At 45.2% G+C, this 18,964-nt stretch overlaps 1 protein-coding gene across 2 annotated transcripts in view; it reads right to left on the bottom strand.

Moving 5' to 3' along the window:
• UFSP2 (UFM1 specific peptidase 2) overlaps positions 1–18,964 on the bottom strand; it is a 44,281-nt gene that overhangs the window by 470 nt on the left and 24,847 nt on the right. For both annotated transcript variants that reach the window (XM_032956787.2, XM_076067900.1), the window contains exons 5-11: positions 16,588–16,748; positions 13,563–13,818; positions 11,281–11,427; positions 10,177–10,341; positions 6,184–6,308; positions 1,642–1,718; positions 273–397 (exon numbers count right to left, since the gene is read on the bottom strand). In XM_032956787.2, the coding sequence (XP_032812678.2) occupies positions 273–397; positions 1,642–1,718; positions 6,184–6,308; positions 10,177–10,341; positions 11,281–11,427; positions 13,563–13,818; positions 16,588–16,748 (1,056 nt within the window). The remainder of the gene's footprint in view (positions 1–272; positions 398–1,641; positions 1,719–6,183; positions 6,309–10,176; positions 10,342–11,280; positions 11,428–13,562; positions 13,819–16,587; positions 16,749–18,964) is intronic.

Below are 18,964 nucleotides of genomic sequence, written 5' to 3'. Positions count from 1 at the left end.
GCTGCCCAGTGAAACTACTCTAGACACAACTCCGGACTCCATGGACACAGCACACCACGGTGAACATCCATCAGCACATCGTTGGTGTGTCACCACAGTTGTCGGTACATGTGAATGCTTGCGACTAGAATACACCTTTTAACATCTCACGATCACAGTATGAGCGAGTCAGGGGAGTCGAATCGAACCATAAGTGTAACTGTTAACCAGAACAAACCGCTACATGTTGCGAACCATGACAATCTAAACGTTTCTACTGGCGTGCATTGCACCTTGTCCTGCACGGTGCTCAGGTCCTCTGCCCCTGTGTAGTGGGGGTCCAGGATGAGGAAGCGGATCTGTCCCGAGCTCTCACTCCACGCCACCCCCACGATGGTGTGCGCCAGGAGCCCTCCGCCTGGGCCACACACACAAATATATAATTATTATTGTTAACACTTGTTCACCCAGGAAAGCCTCACTAAAGCCTCAAGGCTTAATTTCAGTAGCGTCTTGTAAAGGTTTTGCAGTAGAGGGTGATGTTGCTGTGTGTCAACCCAATTGTAGCTCGGTCTACAGCATAGGGATGTCTGGTCAATCCCAGTTACACCGTTTTTTTGTTTAACTATGGAAGAAACCATAGAACGTGGAGGAAGCCCATGCACAGCAGGGGAAGAGAATACAAACTGCACACAAAAAGACGCCCGAGTCGGGAATCGGATGCAGGCCCTTCTTGCTGTGAGGCACGAGTGTCACCACCGCGCTGCCGCCAAACACTAGGGCAGGACTCGCGGTGCATTGCCGATGGGCAAGGATGCCTATCGGGTGCACAGGCACCACATCGTGCACGTGCTCAGGGAGTCATGAGATTATAATTGGCTTGGTGCAACGGCCTGCCTTCCACTTGTGAAATGATCTATCTGATGTAGCGTAACATTGTTTCTTCATGTTTTTGATGCGTACATAGTGTACAGGTATCGCTTGATTTACAAACGTTCTGTTTAAGAAATTTCGCGTTCACGCAATTGACAAATTATAGACATTTTTCTATTCACGAAATCGAATTTCCGCGTGAGCAAAATTTCACTTCGGCATGCGCCACGAAATCATCAAACAAGAAGCCACCTGGGAGGCTGAGGCATCATCCATCCGCAACAGCGTCACGGTGTCCCTGGCAGTGCAACAGTAATGCCTCCACATCGCCTTGCCAATCATTTCAACATGCAGCAGATCTTTGATTGAGTTCCCTGAGGTTAATTATTTTTGTTTTTAATTAATTATTCAATCGTTTTAATATGTATGTTATTTTTTATTATTATTGTACTGTGAAAGATGATATAGTGAAAAGTAATATTCAAGTATATTTTTATGTTAGCAGTACAATTGGAATTTTTTGTATTAAATTATTGGGAAAAGCCATACCGATTTACGAAATTAGTTTTACGCGTGTTTTTGGAAGAAAGCATCCCTTTCGTAAATCAGGTCGGAAGCATGGATTTTGCTGAATTTCCCTCTGCTGCCCATCATGTAGCCCAGCTGTTCACACAAAGCTCTAAATTCAATTTGGTCCATCGGAGCGTGCATCACTGACAACAAATACGTGCAGTTGCCGGTTGTAAACACGAGTGCGTAGCGTGGCGCGTGTGGATTTGTGCTCGGTACCGATCATCACTGGGGTTCCTTCATTCTCAAAGTGCATCGACAGCTCCCTTCCAGTGGATGCCATTTCTGAGCCTTTGCTGTCAGCGATTCACAAAAGACAAAGATCCCCAGTTAAAGGGAGAGCAGAGATCGACATAAAAAAGTCATTGAGGCCAATGATGTTGACGTCAACAAACGTCCCCTGCACTTCCTTGCAGCCAGGCGAGGCACGGTGTCACTTAGTACCAGATATCCAGAGTCTGTTAGTATTAGACTCCGAGATGAGATAGCATATCATAATTTGCGTCTCTGTGGAGAACATAAGTAATACAGTAAATAATCAGAACACATCTCCTTCCCATATCTGTCCCTCCACATACCATGTTAACGTATTTTTTACACATCCCAACCGGCCACACATTGCCTTTTGGGAGTTAATTCTTTCAGCAGCATTTGTTTAACATGAGCTGACCAGAGACCGGTTTGTTTATATGCCGGGTCTTGAAAATTTACTAAAAATAATAAAATTGAATGAAATTGGAAAAAATGCATAATGATCCGAAATTATGTTAAAAGCGGCTCATTGAACCATCAGGTCTCCTTTTAATTAAGACATCCAAAAAGGGTAGTTTGCCATCTTTTTCGACCTCCATGGTAAATCTGATGGCTGGGTGTATGGAATTGATGTGGATGCGGAATTGGTCTAGAGCAGGCTGGCCATGTGGCCAGATGACAAAAGTGTCATCCACGTACCTCTTCCATAAGGAGACCTGATGGTTCAATGAGCCACTCTGTCTACAGGAAAGCTACCCATACAGATGCTTACTTGAAACCGGATTCCCACCACCATCCATCCCAGAAGAACTCCCTCATCAAGACTATATACCATAGAGCCCAATGCATTTCCGACCAGGAACACATTACCAGTGAACTCATGCACGTACACCAGGCTCTCAGAGCTAATGGTTACTCCGACTACACAATCCGCAAAGCCATCACTCCAGTCAGGAAGAAGGATCCTCTTGTGGAGCCACTCAAAACCATCACCTTACCCTACATTGCAGGGGTCACAAAAAAGATCTCCAAAATCCTGAATAAACACAATATCCAGGTCCGATTCAACACAGTACATAAAATCCGTGATCTGGTTCCATCTGTAAAAGATGCTGTTCCAGACATACAGTACCCGGGCGTTTATAAACTAAAGTGCCTCTGTGGTAGTAGCTACATTGGAGAAACCAAACGACATATCTCGGACCGCATCCGCGAACATAAAGCAGACTTGAAACACGGCAGAACGAACTCCTCTGCCGTGGCAGATCACTGTTATAATTCAGTGGGCTCACATGACATTGACTTCTCCAAGACAGAGGTTCTTTGCAAACCAACCGGCTACCATGAGAGATTCGTTCATGAGGCCATCCACATATACAAACACAGAGACAATTTCAACCGAGAAGATGGATTCTGGCTTAGTAACCATTGGAAAGATGTTTTAAACCATTTCGGTTCTTAATTAATTGTATTTTACGAGGACCTTCAGACTGCAGCTCTTTCGCTGGCACTGACTCTTAATACCTCTCACACCACGGTTAATGGTATGGTTTATAACATGGAGTATAACAGCGCCTCGCAGCGGTTTCTCCCCTCCTTCCTCCTCCGTTCCGACCATGGATGGACTCGTCCGTCTGAGCGGGGCTCGTAGCTGTCCGTGGTGCTGAAGTGGAAGGTAAGAATCCACCCGTTTTTTCACCATATAACATTGTGATATAACATTGAGGTAGTTTATATTTTAGTTTTTATTGGTTTACTATATGGTATTCATTATATAGTGTAGTGTATATCCAGTTAATGTTAATAGCTCAGCTTATTGAAGAATATATTGAGTACATTTATTATATTGATGTAATTCAGAATAAGGTTTTTCACATTGGTTTACTGTATGACAGTTGAGTTGTTGCAGCCCCCCTTTGGCGTCCATGTACGAGGTGCCTCTGTGGATGTGTAGGCTTTGACTTTAACATCTATTTCTGTGACCAGTCACAAGTTAATCCCTTAGCTATTTCAATGCTAAATTACTAGTTGCCTCTGTGGATGTGTAGGTTTTGACTTTAACATAGCCAATTCCGTGACCAGTCACAAGCTAATCCCTCAGCTATTTGATATGTAAACCCCCTTTGTCAAGGTGCCTCACTTCTCCCAACCAGCTTAAAGTCGCTACGAATCTTAACAGCATTCATTGAAGCTCTGTGGATGTGTAGGCCTTTACTTTAACATTTATTTCTGTGACCAGTCACAAGTTAATCCCTTAGCTATTTCAATGCTAAATTACTAGTTGCCTCTGTGGATGTGTAGGTTTTGACTTTAACATAGCCATTTCCGTGACCAGTCACCAGCTAATCCCTCAGCTATTTGCACAAGCTAATCCCTTAGCTATTTCAATGCTAAATTACTAGTTGCCTCTGTGGATGTGTAGGTTTTGACTTTAACATAGCCATTTCTGTGACCAGTCACAAGCTAATCCCTCAGCTATTTGATATGTAAACCCCTTTGTCAAGGTGCCTCACTTCTCCCAACCAGCTTAAAGTCGCTACGAATCTTAACAGCATTCATTGAAGCTCTGTGGATGTGTAGGCCTTTACTTTAACATTTATTTCTGTGACCAGTCACAAGTTAATCCCTTAGCTATTTCAATGCTAAATTACTAGTTGCCTCTGTGGATGTGTAGGTTTTGACTTTAACATAGCCATTTCCGTGACCAGTCACAAGCTAATCCCTCAGCTATTTGCACAAGCTAATCCCTTAGCTATTTCAATGCTAAATTACTAGTTGCCTCTGTGGATGTGTAGGTTTTGACTTTAACATAGCCATTTCTGTGACCAGTCACAAGCTAATCCCTCAGCTATTTGATATGTAAACCCCTTTGTCAAGGTGCCTCACTTCTCCCAACCAGCTTAAAAGTCGCTACGAATCTTAACAGCATTCATTGAAGCTCTGTGGATGTGTAGGCCTTTACTTTAACATTTATTTCTGTGACCAGTCACAAGTTAATCCCTTAGCTATTTCAATGCTAAATTACTAGTTGCCTCTGTGGATGTGTAGGTTTTGACTTTAACATAGCCATTTCCGTGACCAGTCACAAGCTAATCCCTCAGCTATTTGATATGTAAACCCCTTTATCAAGGTGCCTCACTTCTCCCAACCAGCTTAAAAGTCGCTACGAATCTTAACATCGTTCATTGAAGCTCTGTCGTCCCGACAGGTCTGTTCCTTTCACCTGAAGACGGCCGCTTGCGTTGTGGCCGAAACGTCGTGAGAATTTATTGTGTTATTTTATTATTTTATTCTCATTCTACGTGACTTTACCGAAAGAACCAAAGAAAATTGAAAATATTATTACACTTATGTACCAAGGGCAGCTTAATTGAGTCTGTAAGACCCGATGCCAAGTGTTTGCAGTTAGGGGCGACGTTGCTCTGTGCAATCGAAATTTGGTACTGTACTTTGTAGCTAATTTTCAGCAATGGAATGTCCGGGCAATACCAGTTACATTGTGTGATTTTATTTAGCTATAGAAGGAAATCAGACGGTATGTGCATATGTAGCGTGGGGTAGGGGTGTGTGTGTGTGTGTAGAATGGGGTAGGGGGTGTGTGTGTAGAGTGTGGTAGGGGTGTGTGTAGAGTGGGGTAGGAGTGTGTGTGTGTAGACTGGGGTAGGGGTGTGTGTATGGGGAGCGGAAGTATAGCGGTTAGCGCGTTCAGCTGCAAACCCGGCGACCCGAGTTCAATTCCTGCTTGCGGTCAATACCAGTAATGATTATCTGAACTGGCCCTAGGCCATCCCTTGGTCAACTGAGCCTCAATTGAGTACTTGGTGTGACGTGTAAAAACATTGCCATTCGGGAGACAGAGGCGGCTGGGCGTGGTTCTGTCCACCCACCCCAACCAACCCCTTTCATAGGTGCTCACGATCTTTGTCTTTGAAGGGGGGGGCAAGCTGTAGAGTGGTATAGGGGGTAAGTTTGTATGTTCTCCCCCTGTTGTGTATGAGCTTCCTCCAGGTTTTGTTTTTTCCATAGCTAAAAAGCAAAAACGAGCGGAGAGCCCGGGCAGCTAAGACACATCAAGATGGCAGTGAGGCGCACAGGTGGTGCCTCTGCCAGTCCTCTCAGTCAGTCAACTCATGGCACCTGGGTCTGTTCCGTGACCTCCTGTCAGCAGGCCTTCGACACTTCACGTGGTCTCAAAGTGCACCAAGCATTGCACAAGTGGTGATGTCACCTCCACTTAGTGGTGAACGGCGGTTGTTGTAGGGGGTGGGCTAGGGGGGGGCGTGTGTATACGGTGTAACCCCTTCCATAGTGAGCACCCGTTGGGCTGTGTGCCAAGTGCAAACCAGTATGACATGCGCAATAGATGCGCACACGAGCTTGTTCTGCATGCAGCATTGTAAAAACACGAGTGCTTGTGCATTAATACAAAGGCTACTTACATAATCCTCAGAATACGGAGATTTTCATTGAAGGCATAGGACGTGAACGCCTGTTGTGTGCACATTGTACCTGATGAACATGATCTTGGAGGTGACATTGAGGAGTTGATTGAGCACAGTCTGAACCTCAATGGAGCCGATCCACTGCCTGGAGCCCACAAACGAAGAGGACTTGTCCCCCGTGTCCATCAGTGCCTGGGGCACACATGAGCAAATGCTAACGGTCGTGCAGATGTGTGCAGATGCACGTTTACCATAGACGTGGCCCGGTGGTAGCGCATTCACCGTTTGTTGCAGAGGTTCGTAGTTGCAATACCACAGGCTGCCCTGGCTATTACTTTTTTATTTTACCAGGTAACGCCCACTGAGCTATGTAGCTCTTTTTCAGAAGCGACCTGGCCACAAATCATAGCTCAACGAAGTGGCTTATCATTTATAGCAGCCAAGCACTTCAAACACATTTTTCTAAACGTGGAGGGCAAAACCAGAGGACCCAAAGAATAATTTACATGACCACGGGGAAAACATACAAACTCCGAACATACAGGCGTCAGGGTATTGGATCGAACCCACTACTTCCTGCATACCAGGAGAGGGAAATAACATCTCACCACCGCCGGCTATTACTGCAATGGTACTAACCGTGAAATTTTACGTGCCGTCTGCTTCACAGTGGAGGTCAAAGATTCCGTGACATCATTTGAAATGAGTGGGCCATTGTGTCAGCGTCACAGTCCAAATTGAAATAATGCCCGCAAATTACCTCACTGGGAAACAGCAACATCCAAAGCTTTGTGATAGCCTTTCTGCAATGATAATGGCGTGAATACTAAGGGTACTAAATTAATATAAATTATCATAACTTACCAGTCTGCTGTTAAACAACAGCCTGGGTAACTCAATCAATCGATATTTATTTTACATGCCAATATCGCCCTCAATAAAGGAGGCATAAGTGCACATGACAGCAGAACACGGAGCAGTACTGGGGGCAAGAAGCAACAAGAGTGAAAATAGAAACAAGCCAAAACCTCAACGGCTAACACCGACTGAGTGAAATAAATTGCAACCACGCGCAAAATAAAGTGCAACCGTGCGCAACGAATAGCATAAGAAAGGCAAGTAGTAAATAAAATAGCTCATTATAAAATAAACCCTTTTATTTACTTACTTAACATTTAAAGGAAGGGAAGTCTCAGTAATTGAGAAAAAGTTAACTGTTGACCCCTTGAAAACAGGCTGAAGTGGCAAGTGTACTGACCTTCAGCTTTATTGTGGAGAATACATACGTAACACAATATATAAGCAGACAATATGCCTCCTTGCAATAGCGAATGCTGTGGCTTCCCACGCTGCTGTCCTGGCCAGAGACACCATGGGCAAGCCCCCCCAAACAAGATGTCCGGAAATAACTCACCATCACCGCGAGTCAACTACCACAAGCAACAGATCCAAAGAAACGATGCCTCGAGTTCCCAAAAATAATCTGGGACTGTATGGACAACATACGGCTTGCAAACCCTCTTCACTTCCATTCACAGGACGGCAAAATACAAAAATGGAAGCAAGACAGAGTCATCACCATTCAAGCGGCAAGACTCACCCTCCAGCGACAGAGCCAAATCCCTCGTGTCCTGCACCTCCAAGCTTATCGAACGTGCCCCCCACGTCTTGCTAGACGGTCTTCTACTATCGACCCCCAACTGCCTCCTGAACGAGCCGGATTCTGAACCGGCTGTAGTTGCTGCCAACGAATCGATGCCTTCCCCACCCTCACTGGAACTGGTTTCCAGCGTCAACAAAAAAATGTCACAGCAATGATTGACTCCTCTGCTGCTAAGACAACAGCTTGGCATCGAGGCCTGCTGCTGAATGGGCCCAAAGCATCAGATACAGTGAGGGAAAGAAGTATTTCATCCCCTGCTGATTTTGTATGTTTGCCCACTGACAAAGAAATGATCAGTCTATAATTTTAATGGTAGGTTTATTTGAACAGTGAGAGACAGAATAACAACAAAAAATCCAGAAAAACGCATGTCAAAAATGTTATAAATTGTTTGCATTTTAATGAGGGAAATAAGTATTTGACCCCTCTGCAAAACATGACTTAGTACTTGGTGGCAAAACCCTTGTTGACAATCACAGAGGTCAGACGTTTCTTGTAGTTGGCCACCAGGTTTGCACACATCTCAGGAGGGATTTTGTCCCACTCTTCTTTGCAGATCTTCTCCAAGTCAATGAGGTTTCGAGGCTGACGTTTGGCAACTCGAACCTTCAGCTCCCTCCACAGATTTTCGATGGGATTAAGGTCTGGAGACTGGCTAGGCCACTCCGGGACCTTAATGTGCTTCTTCTTGAGCCACTCCTTTGTTGCCTTGGCCGTGTGTTTTGGGTCATTGTCATGCTGGAATACCCATCCACGACCCATTTTCAATGCCCTGGCTGAGGGAAGGAGGTTCTCACCCATGATTTGACGATACATGGCCCCATCCATCGTCCCTTTGATGTGGCGAAGTTGTCCTGTCCCCTTAGCAGAAAAACACCCCCAAAGCATAATGTTTCCATCTCCATGTTTGACGGTGGGGATGGTGTTCTGGGGGTCATAGGCAGCATTCCTTCTCCAAACACGGCGAGTTGAGTTGATGCCAAAGACCTCCATTTTGGTCTCATCTAACCACAACACTTTCACCCAGTTGTCCTCTGAATCATTCAGATGTTCATTGGCAAACTTCAGACAGGCATGTATATGTGCTTTCTTGAGCAGGGGGACCTTGCGGGCGCTGCAGGATTTCAGTCCTTCACGGCGTAGTGTGTTACCAATTGTTTTCTTGGTGACTATGGTCCCAGCTGCCTTGAGATCATTGACAAGATCCTCCCGTGTAGTTCTGGGCTGATTCCTCACCGTTCTCATGATCATTGCAACTCCACGAGGTGAGATCTTGCATGGAGCCCCAGGCCGAGGGAGATTGACAGTTTTTTTTTGTGTTTCTTCCATTTGCGAATAATCGTACCAACTGTTGTCACCTTCTCACCAAGCTGCTTGGCAATGGTCTTTGTAGCCCATTCCAGCCTTGTGTAGGTCTACAATCTTGTCCCTGACATCCTTGGAGAGCTCTTTGGTCTTGGTCATGGTGGAAAGTTTGATTGATTGATTGCTTCTGTGGACAGGTGTCTTTTATACAGGTAACAAGCTGAGATTAGGAGCACTCCCTTTAAGAGTGTGCTCCTAATCTCAGCTCGTTACCTGTATAAAAGACACCTGGGAGCCAGAAATCTTTCTGATTGAGAGGGGGTCAAATACTTATTTCCCTCATTAAAATGCAAATCAATTTATAACATTTTTGACATGCGTTTTTCTGGATTTTTTTGTTCTTTCACTGTTCAAATAAACCTACCTTTAAAATTTAGACTGATCATTTCTTTGTCAGTGGGCAAACGTACAAAATCAGCAGGGGATCAAATACTTTTTTCCCTCACTGTACCTTCCTACTATACACGTAAGCGACGCGACGCTCAGCCACCGAACTCTCCGGGTGCACTTTGCCGGTGAACTAGCCACAACAGAACTGTGAATAATGGTCTCCCTCAAGGCTCGGTACCAGCACTGTCACTATTTAACTTACTATATAAAAGTCACCTGCTTACATTGACATGCTAATCTCTCACAATACAATGGCCACCCCCCACAGCTCCGTAGTACCTCCCCCACATTGGCTTTAGCTGCCCCGTCCATCTCTAAACCATTTGTAAACAGCTCTTTGATTGGTGTAGACCTACTGTAGGTTACGGAGACCTCTATTACATTAACATTAGCTGCCCCGCCCATCTCTAAACCTTAATAAACAGCCTGCCTCGGCAGATTTCCCCCTCTTTTCTTACCTGAAGACGATTGCTTGTGTTGCGATCGAAACGTCGTGATATTGTTATTATTTTTTTCTATCTACGTGGCTTTACCGAAATACCCAAAGAATATGAATTCCTGCAGTCATGAAAGCTTTAAGTGCATATTGTTCATTTTCAGGTCGAATGTGTTATTTAACGAATGCATTGAGTTTTACGTCACCTGTTGTATATCCCTGTGTGAGGGCACGGCGCGCTGTGTGTAGCCCTGTTGCTTGAACCAGGAGCAGATGGTCTGCAGGGAACGATACGCACAGCCCCAGCCCTTGTCATCTACACGCTCCTGCATGTAGTGGTGGTAGGTGTACGTGCCCTGCACCAGTAGGATCTGTGGGCGTGGGGGAGAGATGCACAGGGGAGAGGCGAGAGCGACGGGGAGCAGGGGATGAGAGAGCGCCATGAGTACCAGACACTGGCAGAATAGGAAGGGGGATAAAGAGGCAAGAACAAGAGAGATTTCATGAGATTGACTTGGACTTCATGCCAGAGGCTCGGACTCGTCTCAGTGTTTTCTATCGAAGCCTCAACTCCGAACAATTATTATGATGATATAGAGTACATATTCGGCCAAGGTTGAAACACTGCTGTCATATCTAGGGTGCAGAATGGAATTCCTACCTCGCTGCACTTGATAGAATTCAAAGGATAGCAGTCGGGGTAATTGGATGTTCCAACAGCCACTGATTCACTCCAGTAACTCGCTCACTGGTGGTTCATTGTCCCCTTAACATTTTTCTATCACTACTACATTGTACACTGCTACCATGTTGAGGATTTCAAAAATTGAGCATAGAGAATTCACATTGATTAATGATGTAGTAAAATACTCACTGATTCACTCCAGTCTCTTGCTCACCAGTGGTAAGTCACCTGTTTATCACTCTTGTATTGCGACCACCATTGCTACTATACCCATGACCTTTTTCGTCTCACCCACACTGTTCAAACTGCAGCTCAAATCCACTTACCCACCCACTCACCCACTCTCTCACTCACCACACTGAAGGTCACAGACCTTCTCTTTCTGCTTCTTCCCTCACACTGCTCCACTCTAGAATTCCATCCCATTGTCTGTTTTCCCAAACTATTTATCATAATCTTGCTCCATTCAAGAAACGTATATTAGCTATTACCTATCACAACTTTGATGGTGCTCTTTACTGTCGTCCACTTGACATGTTTGGGCCATTCGGCCTTCTGTGCCCAGCGACTGTGCCACAATCTGTTGTGTTTGACGAGCAGAAAAAGTCACAGTGGCATACATCACCTTGACGTTCTCCACCTGAGGTGAACGGAGGCCCAGGTGTGGGCTCCGCAGGTACCCGTCGTCTCGCTGCTCGTCTGGGAACGTGTGCACGTTGGCTCTCCGGAAGAGAGGCCGGTCGGCCGGCAGCAAGAAGCGTGCATGTAGCTCCTTGGGAGCAATGCACATAAACGCTCTGATTACTACACTTGTTCGTCTACAAAAGCCTGAGTCTCAAGACTCTTTTCAGAAGGGTGCTCCCAAGCTAAAACGATAAAAACCATAAACAATTTTATTTTATTTTAGCAGGTAAGGCCCGCCGAGCTACATAGCTCTTTTTCAGAAACGGCCTGGCCACAAATGATAGCTCAACGAAGTGGCTTATCACGTGGAAATATATAGCAGCCAAATACTCTAAACACATGTTATTCTAAATGTGCAGGGAAAACCAGGAGGACACGGAGAAAAATCCACATGACCACGGGGAGAACATTAAAACTCCAAATATACAGGCGCTAGGATTGGGACCGAACCCATGACCTGGTGAGTAGGGGGACTGCAGTAGGGGGCAATGTTGCTGCTGTTTGTGATTCCTAACGGAGTAATTTGCAGGTAATTTTTCAGCACTGAGATGTTTGGCCAATTCCAGTTACACTGTGTATGTCTTTTCAGCCATATATTTTGGTAAATTCCCGTATTGTTAGAAGCTCCTCCCTGTTCCCATTCCTACTTTAATCATTTTTGGACGTCAGATTTTATTTCGAGTGTAAGTGCAATTGATCGCTCTGCTAAGCATACTTTAAATTACATATGTTTTATGATCTGATGTGTTATATTCGCCTTGTATTTTTTGTACAAGTTGTACCATGCTGATGTAGAACCTAGCCATTTGGAACGTGACCATGTATAGTGGTTGTTTTTGGGTTGCTTTATTCGCATGTTTTTTTGCTGTAGTAACCAAGGGTCTATGGTGTACACCAGATCTCGAACGAATAATCATTTATTGCCCAATGGGTTTTGCCAAAATAAAACCATATATATGGGAAACCAGAGACCTCTGAGGAAACCCAAGCAGAACAGGGGGAGAACATACAAACACTCACACGTACTAATACAGTGCAAGTGTGTGTGTTGTTGTGTGTTAGTGAATGTGCTAATATGTGTGTGGTTGTGTGAGTGTGTGCGTGTGAGTGTGGTTGTGTGTGAGTGTGTGGCTGTGTGTGGTTGTGTCAGTGTGGGGAGCAGTAATGTAGCGATGAGCGTGCTGCGCGATAAACCCGGCGACCCGGGTTCGATTCCCGCTCACGGCCAACACCAGTGACGATTATCTGAACCGGTCCTGGGCCTCGCCTAGGTCGACTCAGCCTCAAATGGGTACACAGTGTGGTGTGTAAACATCGCCACTGGGGAGACAAAGGCGGTCGGGCGTGGTTCTGGCCACCCACCCCCTCGTGTACTGTTCCGGCCTTCATAGCTGCTCGTTAGCAGCACTTGCTCCAACAGTCTAAGGCTATATGGGGGGTCTTTGTCTTTGTAAGTGCGTGGCTGTGTGAGTGGTTGTGCGAGTGTGAGTTAGTGTGTGTGCGTGATTGTGTGAGTGTATGAGTGCGTGGTTGTGAGTGCTTGGTTGTGCAATTGCGTGGTTGTGCGAGTGCGTGGCTGTGTGACCGCCTGGATGTGTGAGTGCCTGGTTGTGCGAGTGAGTGTGTGAGTGCGTGGTGTGTGAGTGCGTGGTGTGTGAGTGTGTGATGTTGCGAGTGTGTGAGTGCATGGTTGTGTGAGTGCGTGGTGGTGCGAGTGTGTGCATGGTTGTGTGATTGCATGGTTGTGTGACCGCCTGGATGTGAGTGCCTGGTTGTGCGAGTGAGTGTGCGAGTTTGTGAGTGCGTGGTGTGTGAGTGTGTGATGGTGCGAGTGTGTGAGTGCATGGTTGTGTGAGTGCGTGGTGGTGTGAGTGTGAATGCATAGTTGTGTGAGTGTGAGTAGTTGTGTGAGTGAATGTGTGAGTGCGTTGTTGTGTGAGTGAATGTATGAGTGCTTAGTTGTGCGAGTGTGAGTGTGTATGCATGGTTGTGCGAGTGTGAGTGTGTGCTTGGCTTTTTGAGTGTGGGGTTGCAAGTGTGTTCGTGTGAGTGCATGGTTGTGGTTGTGCGAGTGCGTGGTTGTTCGAGTACATAGTTGTGCGAGTACGTGGTTGTGTCAATATGTGGTTGTGTCAATATGTGGTTGTGTGAGTGCGTCGTTGTATGAGTACGTGGTTGTGTGAGTACGTGGTGTGTGTGCAAGTGTTGAGTGCGAGCGAGTACCCTGCGGTAGTCGATGAGGCTCTCATCACCCACGCCGGCCGGCAGCATCACGGTGACGATGCGCTCTCCCTCTCTCCGCTCTCCCTCTCCGCGCTTGTCCAGCACTCCGTGCGGCACAATGAAATGCAGCGGCTCCGGCACGACTACGACGGCCGTGGTGCCGCCGCGTGGCGACGCGAAGCAGCGGAAGCGCAGCGCGTGCTCCTCGGCCTCATACAGCTGCTGCTCCACGGCTTGCATCAGCGCGCCAACTGCCCTGCAGCAGCAGCAGCGCCGTAGCGGGGGGTGTCAATGACAGCAGATATGGCACCATGCCCGGTAATTCATATTTCTGTTACGCTCGATTTTTCTACTTTTGGGCGAGTCTTCCAAAGAAATGAATCGCAGTGATTCGGGATGTTCCTTAACCCGTAGGTTTATTGCAGCCAATAACATGATTTGTAATTAATAGAGGTTAAAGAAAATTATAGCGAAAAATAACTTCAATTAAGCTGATTCTTATAAATTAAGTGCAGCTTGGAAACGTTATTACAATTCGGTGATATTTAAAATAATCAACTATAACATTTTTTACACTTAGTTTTAAGCTTCAGCCAACATAACAATGCTATCCTGCCACTGGTTATAATATTCATGAGTAATTATAGTGATTAACCATTGGCCCAGATAATTATAATAACATTTGAAAACTAAATTGCAATGGTTAATATCTGATTTAAATCTCATGGGTTGTTCCTTAAGAGGTCATGACACCTATTTAAGAAAGCCTAGTCAGGTGACACGGTTATGGAGATTGTCCTGATGATGTTTGCCATAGTTTAAAATAAAGCATCGCGTGCGTAATTTCTGCTAGTTTCTGTAATGATTGTTTTTCAAATCACCCTGGCAAGTGAGCTAAAACGGCAATCAGTGCGCCATTCAATTATTGTACACCATGCAACAGTTTAATTTGTTTGGCTATGTCAGGTGGTGGAGGTCTTCAGTTCAGTTTAAGTTTATTTTTAATTACCCTGTGAGCCAAAAGCTCTTAAATCGGGTTTCATCATAAAAAATACCGCTTCTCTAACAAACGTATAAAGTCACAGTAAAATAAATTGATAAACTGTAACAGATAAGCAAAATAAAAAGTTGATAGCAAATAATAATCGCAATATAAAACATTTTCTTATTTTTCAGAAAAATTTAGTTAAATAGAAATACATTTCTATTATTTAGTACGCTTTATATAAAAAAAATACTATTTTAAATGTGCAATATTAATTGGAATGCAGATACAGCCTAAAACACGGCAGCATTATAGCAAGGGGAAAAAACAAAGCATAAAAAAACCTAGTGTAAACACAATGCACAAAAGTGGTCACTTACAGGCAATTCATAATTGTACCTTGTCTACCTCTTCATACATTGGCAGCTGGGCACAAATTCACATGCGAGTAGTGGTGATACATCCAGGAATAGGCAGGCGAAGTATTATTTGCTCTGTAGATTATTGAAAACAAAGTTTAGGGAGTCTATGACAGCAGTTGTGCTGTATTTTTTATGAAATCCTGATTCTTTGGAGAGGAACAGCTTCTTTTCTGAAAGATATTTACTTATTTGGGTATTTAATGATTTTTCAAATAACTGAATCAGTGGTGATAAGATTGATATAGGGCGATAATTGTTAGGGTCATCATAAGTCACTTAACAAAAATGTTGTCTTAACGACAATAATTTGGTCAGATCCTTACGTGGCCTAACCATCAAACAATTATGAATCATCATATTAGCTCCGAAAATTATACATGTTAAGTTTTTATTTTAAACATTTGCTGAGCACAGACCAAAAGGCCCAAAATGTCAAGCAGCCAGCAACAAACGGCACTATCAAAGTTATAATAAATAAGTCACCTAATGGACATCTGTGAAAAATAGCTTGATAGTTCATTGGATTCCTCCAGGATAAATTAAGATTGTGATTCCTGATTGAGTTAATGCGTTTCTTGAATTGAGAAAGATTATAATAAGAGCTTGGAGAAAGAAATGATGGGAAGGGATTTCAAAGTGGAGTAATGCAAGGATAAAAGCAGAAAGATGTGTTGGGACTTGCAGTGTGGCGGGTGAGAGTGTAGGTGAGAGTGAGTGGGTGAGTGGATTTCACCTGCAGTATGAACAGTGTGGATGGTAGAATGAGTCCTAAATATAAGATTAATCATTGACTGAAGTTCATTGGGATAGTAGCCATGGTAGCAGCAATACAAGAGCGATAAGGAGGTGACTGACCACCGGTGAACACGAGACTGGAGTGAATCACTGAGGACTGTGCTGCATCATTAAACCTTTCCCGTTCCAATAACGTATGGAACAGAATTGTAAAAGGCCATACGGGGGGGCATCGCACAGTTTTGCGCCAGCTATCATAGAGTGCTGTAGTGTCGCTACGGTTCTCTGCGGTGAGTACAATGTCTTTAAAAACAATGGTGCTATGCCTCTAAATACATTTCCAATGCTAACAGCTTGCGCATTCCGAGATTTAGCAGTGAACGGGACCCACCCTGCAACTTGCAAACATGTCGGAACGGCAAAGGGTTAAAATCAACCTGACTGCTCTATGCTGAATTCTATCGCATACAGGGAGGTAGGACCGGAGTGCTCTTCCCCAAATATGGCAACAATAATTCAAACGTTTGAATACCGTTGTGCTATTTTGTCATTTTTCAAATAACTAAGGCCTGCATTTTGTTGTCACGGCTTTGCTCAGTTTTGGCTCTGCCTCAAGTGAGCCGGTTCAAAGCCGCACGCAACTCAGGCCGTCTCCGAGCACCGGCTCCATCCAAGATCAGGATTCCGACAAGCTGAATGCGAGCCAAGCCACGGCCAAACCGCTAATTCTTGCATCTTGAAATAGACTGCACGGCTCGACCCTGAGGCGAGCCGTGTCGGAGATCGAGCTAGAGCTGCGATAGAGAATGTGGGCCCATGAGCGCGCGATGCACGCGGACCGCCCACCGGCAGTAGCCATTCCACGGCGGAGGGGGTGCCCTACGTTTTCCAGGTGTGCAGCGCGGGGCAGGTGGAGAGCACGTCGAGGCGGAGGCGGGCAAGGTGCGCGGGGCCGCGGTGCTCTGTCACGTGGAGAGCCGGGCTCCGCTCTGCCATCCCCTCCGCCCGCGTCAGCTCCAGCAGCAGCTTCACGTTCACCAGCGGCTGAACGTTCCAGCACAGGGCACAGCATTACGCCTGCAAGCGAGGATCGGTTGCATGTTCTCTATCCAACCATCCAATAATGAGAATAATGATAGTGATTTGGTGTTGAAATATCACCCGTTTACATCGGGGTGTTGCAGAGCACTTTACATAATTTCTCATCTCAAGATATTTAATTTGACATCTCCCCCAGGGGTAGTTGCCTGGTCTGCAAAGGGACATTAGTCTCCCAATAGCGGACAATGTTGTTATGTGTATTGCCAATTACATGACTTTGCGAGTCATTTTTCTAATTTAGCAAATTTGGACAAGACACCAAAACACCATGGCCTATTCATTGTGAATGAGGTCACAGGATCTCTATCGACCAGTGAAGCAGACAGCACGTATGCTATGGTTAATAAACCCACAGTAATAATCAGGGTGGCTTGTTGCCATTGGGCCATGTCACCAACCAAGTGAGTGTTCACTGAAATTAATATATTTTGAAATGGAGACCTAGGAAAAATGTTCTCCTTTATTGTTTTAGTTTTTTCCTTTCAGAAACATCTTACCTATAAAAGTAATTTTTGTCTGTCTGTGTCCGTGTGTGTGTGGACACACCTTGTGACGCATTTAACTCACAAACTGCTGCTTTACATTTCAACAGACTACAAACGTACGACGCAATAAGCTCCTGACCGACAAATCACTATTTCTTTTTCCCATACGTCAATTGTAAAGTAGTTAAATGATAAATTTATGACTATTTATTAATATATTACTACGCCGAGCGCGCGCCAAAGCACGCATCTGCGCATGCGCAGAAAAGCTGACCCGTGGCTGTCCTAGCAAAGCACACACGCGATCGGTGAGGGTGGGGGAAAATTATCATTTGCGTTAAATGCAACAACAACAAAAACACAACACTGAGGTAAATTCTTCAAAGTGTGATGTCCTCTTCTCCCCCCCCCCACCCCAATGTGTGCAGTTACTACTATAGGGTTGGTAGATACTACTATAGTCCTTAGATACTATTACTGTAGAGCGGGCGGGGGGATAGTGGTGGGGGGGGTAGTGGCCCAGCCCCAGCCTGCCACGGTGCCACCTCGGCCGGCTGGGCAATCTAGGCAAGGCCAGGGGCTCTGCACGGGACTAGGCCTCACCACAGCACTCTGTTAAGTTAGTAGTTAACTGCTAGAGAGTCGATAGATACTATTATACAGTCGGCAGATGCTACGATAGAGTCGTTAGATACTACTGTTAACTCGGGAGATGCTACTGTAGGGTCAGTAGATACTGCTATAGAGTAGGCAGATACTGCTATATAGTCAGTAAATACTACTATAGAGTTAGTAGTTACTACTACAGAGTCGATATATACTATTATAGAGTCGGTAGATACTACTGCAGTCGGTAGAATCTACTGTAGAGTCACTCGATACTACTATAGAGTTGATAGATACGACTATAGTCGGTAGATACTACTGTAGAGTCGGTAGATACTACTGTAGAGTCGGTAGATACTGCTATAGAGTAAGCAGATACTGCTATAGAGTCAGCAGATACTACTATAGAGTTAGTAGTTACTACTATAGTCAGTGGATACTACTATAGAGTAAATTAATACTGTCGCGACAGTGCGGAAAGAGAGAGATAAGGGGATAGGGACAGTGCGTGGCCAGGTGGTCACAAGGGATAATTACAGGAGGGAACCATGGGGGGATGTTCGGGATTGGCTGAGACAGTTCAGGAAAGAAGGCGTGGCCGGGGGCACGGCGAGGCCACTCTGGGGGGAATAGTCAGTGGATACTACTATAGAGTCAATATATATGACTATAGATTCCGTAGATACTACTATAGTCATTAGATACTGTAAAGTCAGTATTTATACTGTAGAGTTTGTTGATACTACGGTAGTGGGTTCCATGAAGGCAGACACTTCTAACTTGGAGGCAACACGTTTATTACACACCCCAACAGAGTAACTACATAACTATATACACTCTTGACGGGATAACGATATTATCGGACCAGGTCAGCTAACACGCTGCCTGGTCCACGATGTCGTGCCGAAGACCAAAGAGCGAAGAGCGAAGACCAAAGACCGTAGCACGACAGGTTGATCCCAGATAACAGCCCCGCTCAGCTCACAGGACCCCCTTCTTATACCCGGAGCATGGCCTTGCTCCGCTCAGTTACATTCCTCTCACAGTGGCTAGTGGTAACACCACAGT

The sequence above is a fragment of the Petromyzon marinus genome, chromosome 18, assembly GCF_048934315.1.
Source record: "Petromyzon marinus isolate PM22_M1 ecotype Great Lakes invasive population chromosome 18, UKy_Petmar_22M1.pri1.0, whole genome shotgun sequence".
In the NCBI taxonomy this organism is placed as follows: Eukaryota; Metazoa; Chordata; class Hyperoartia; order Petromyzontiformes; family Petromyzontidae; genus Petromyzon; species Petromyzon marinus.
This window is presented reverse-complemented; position numbering and strand designations above follow the sequence as displayed.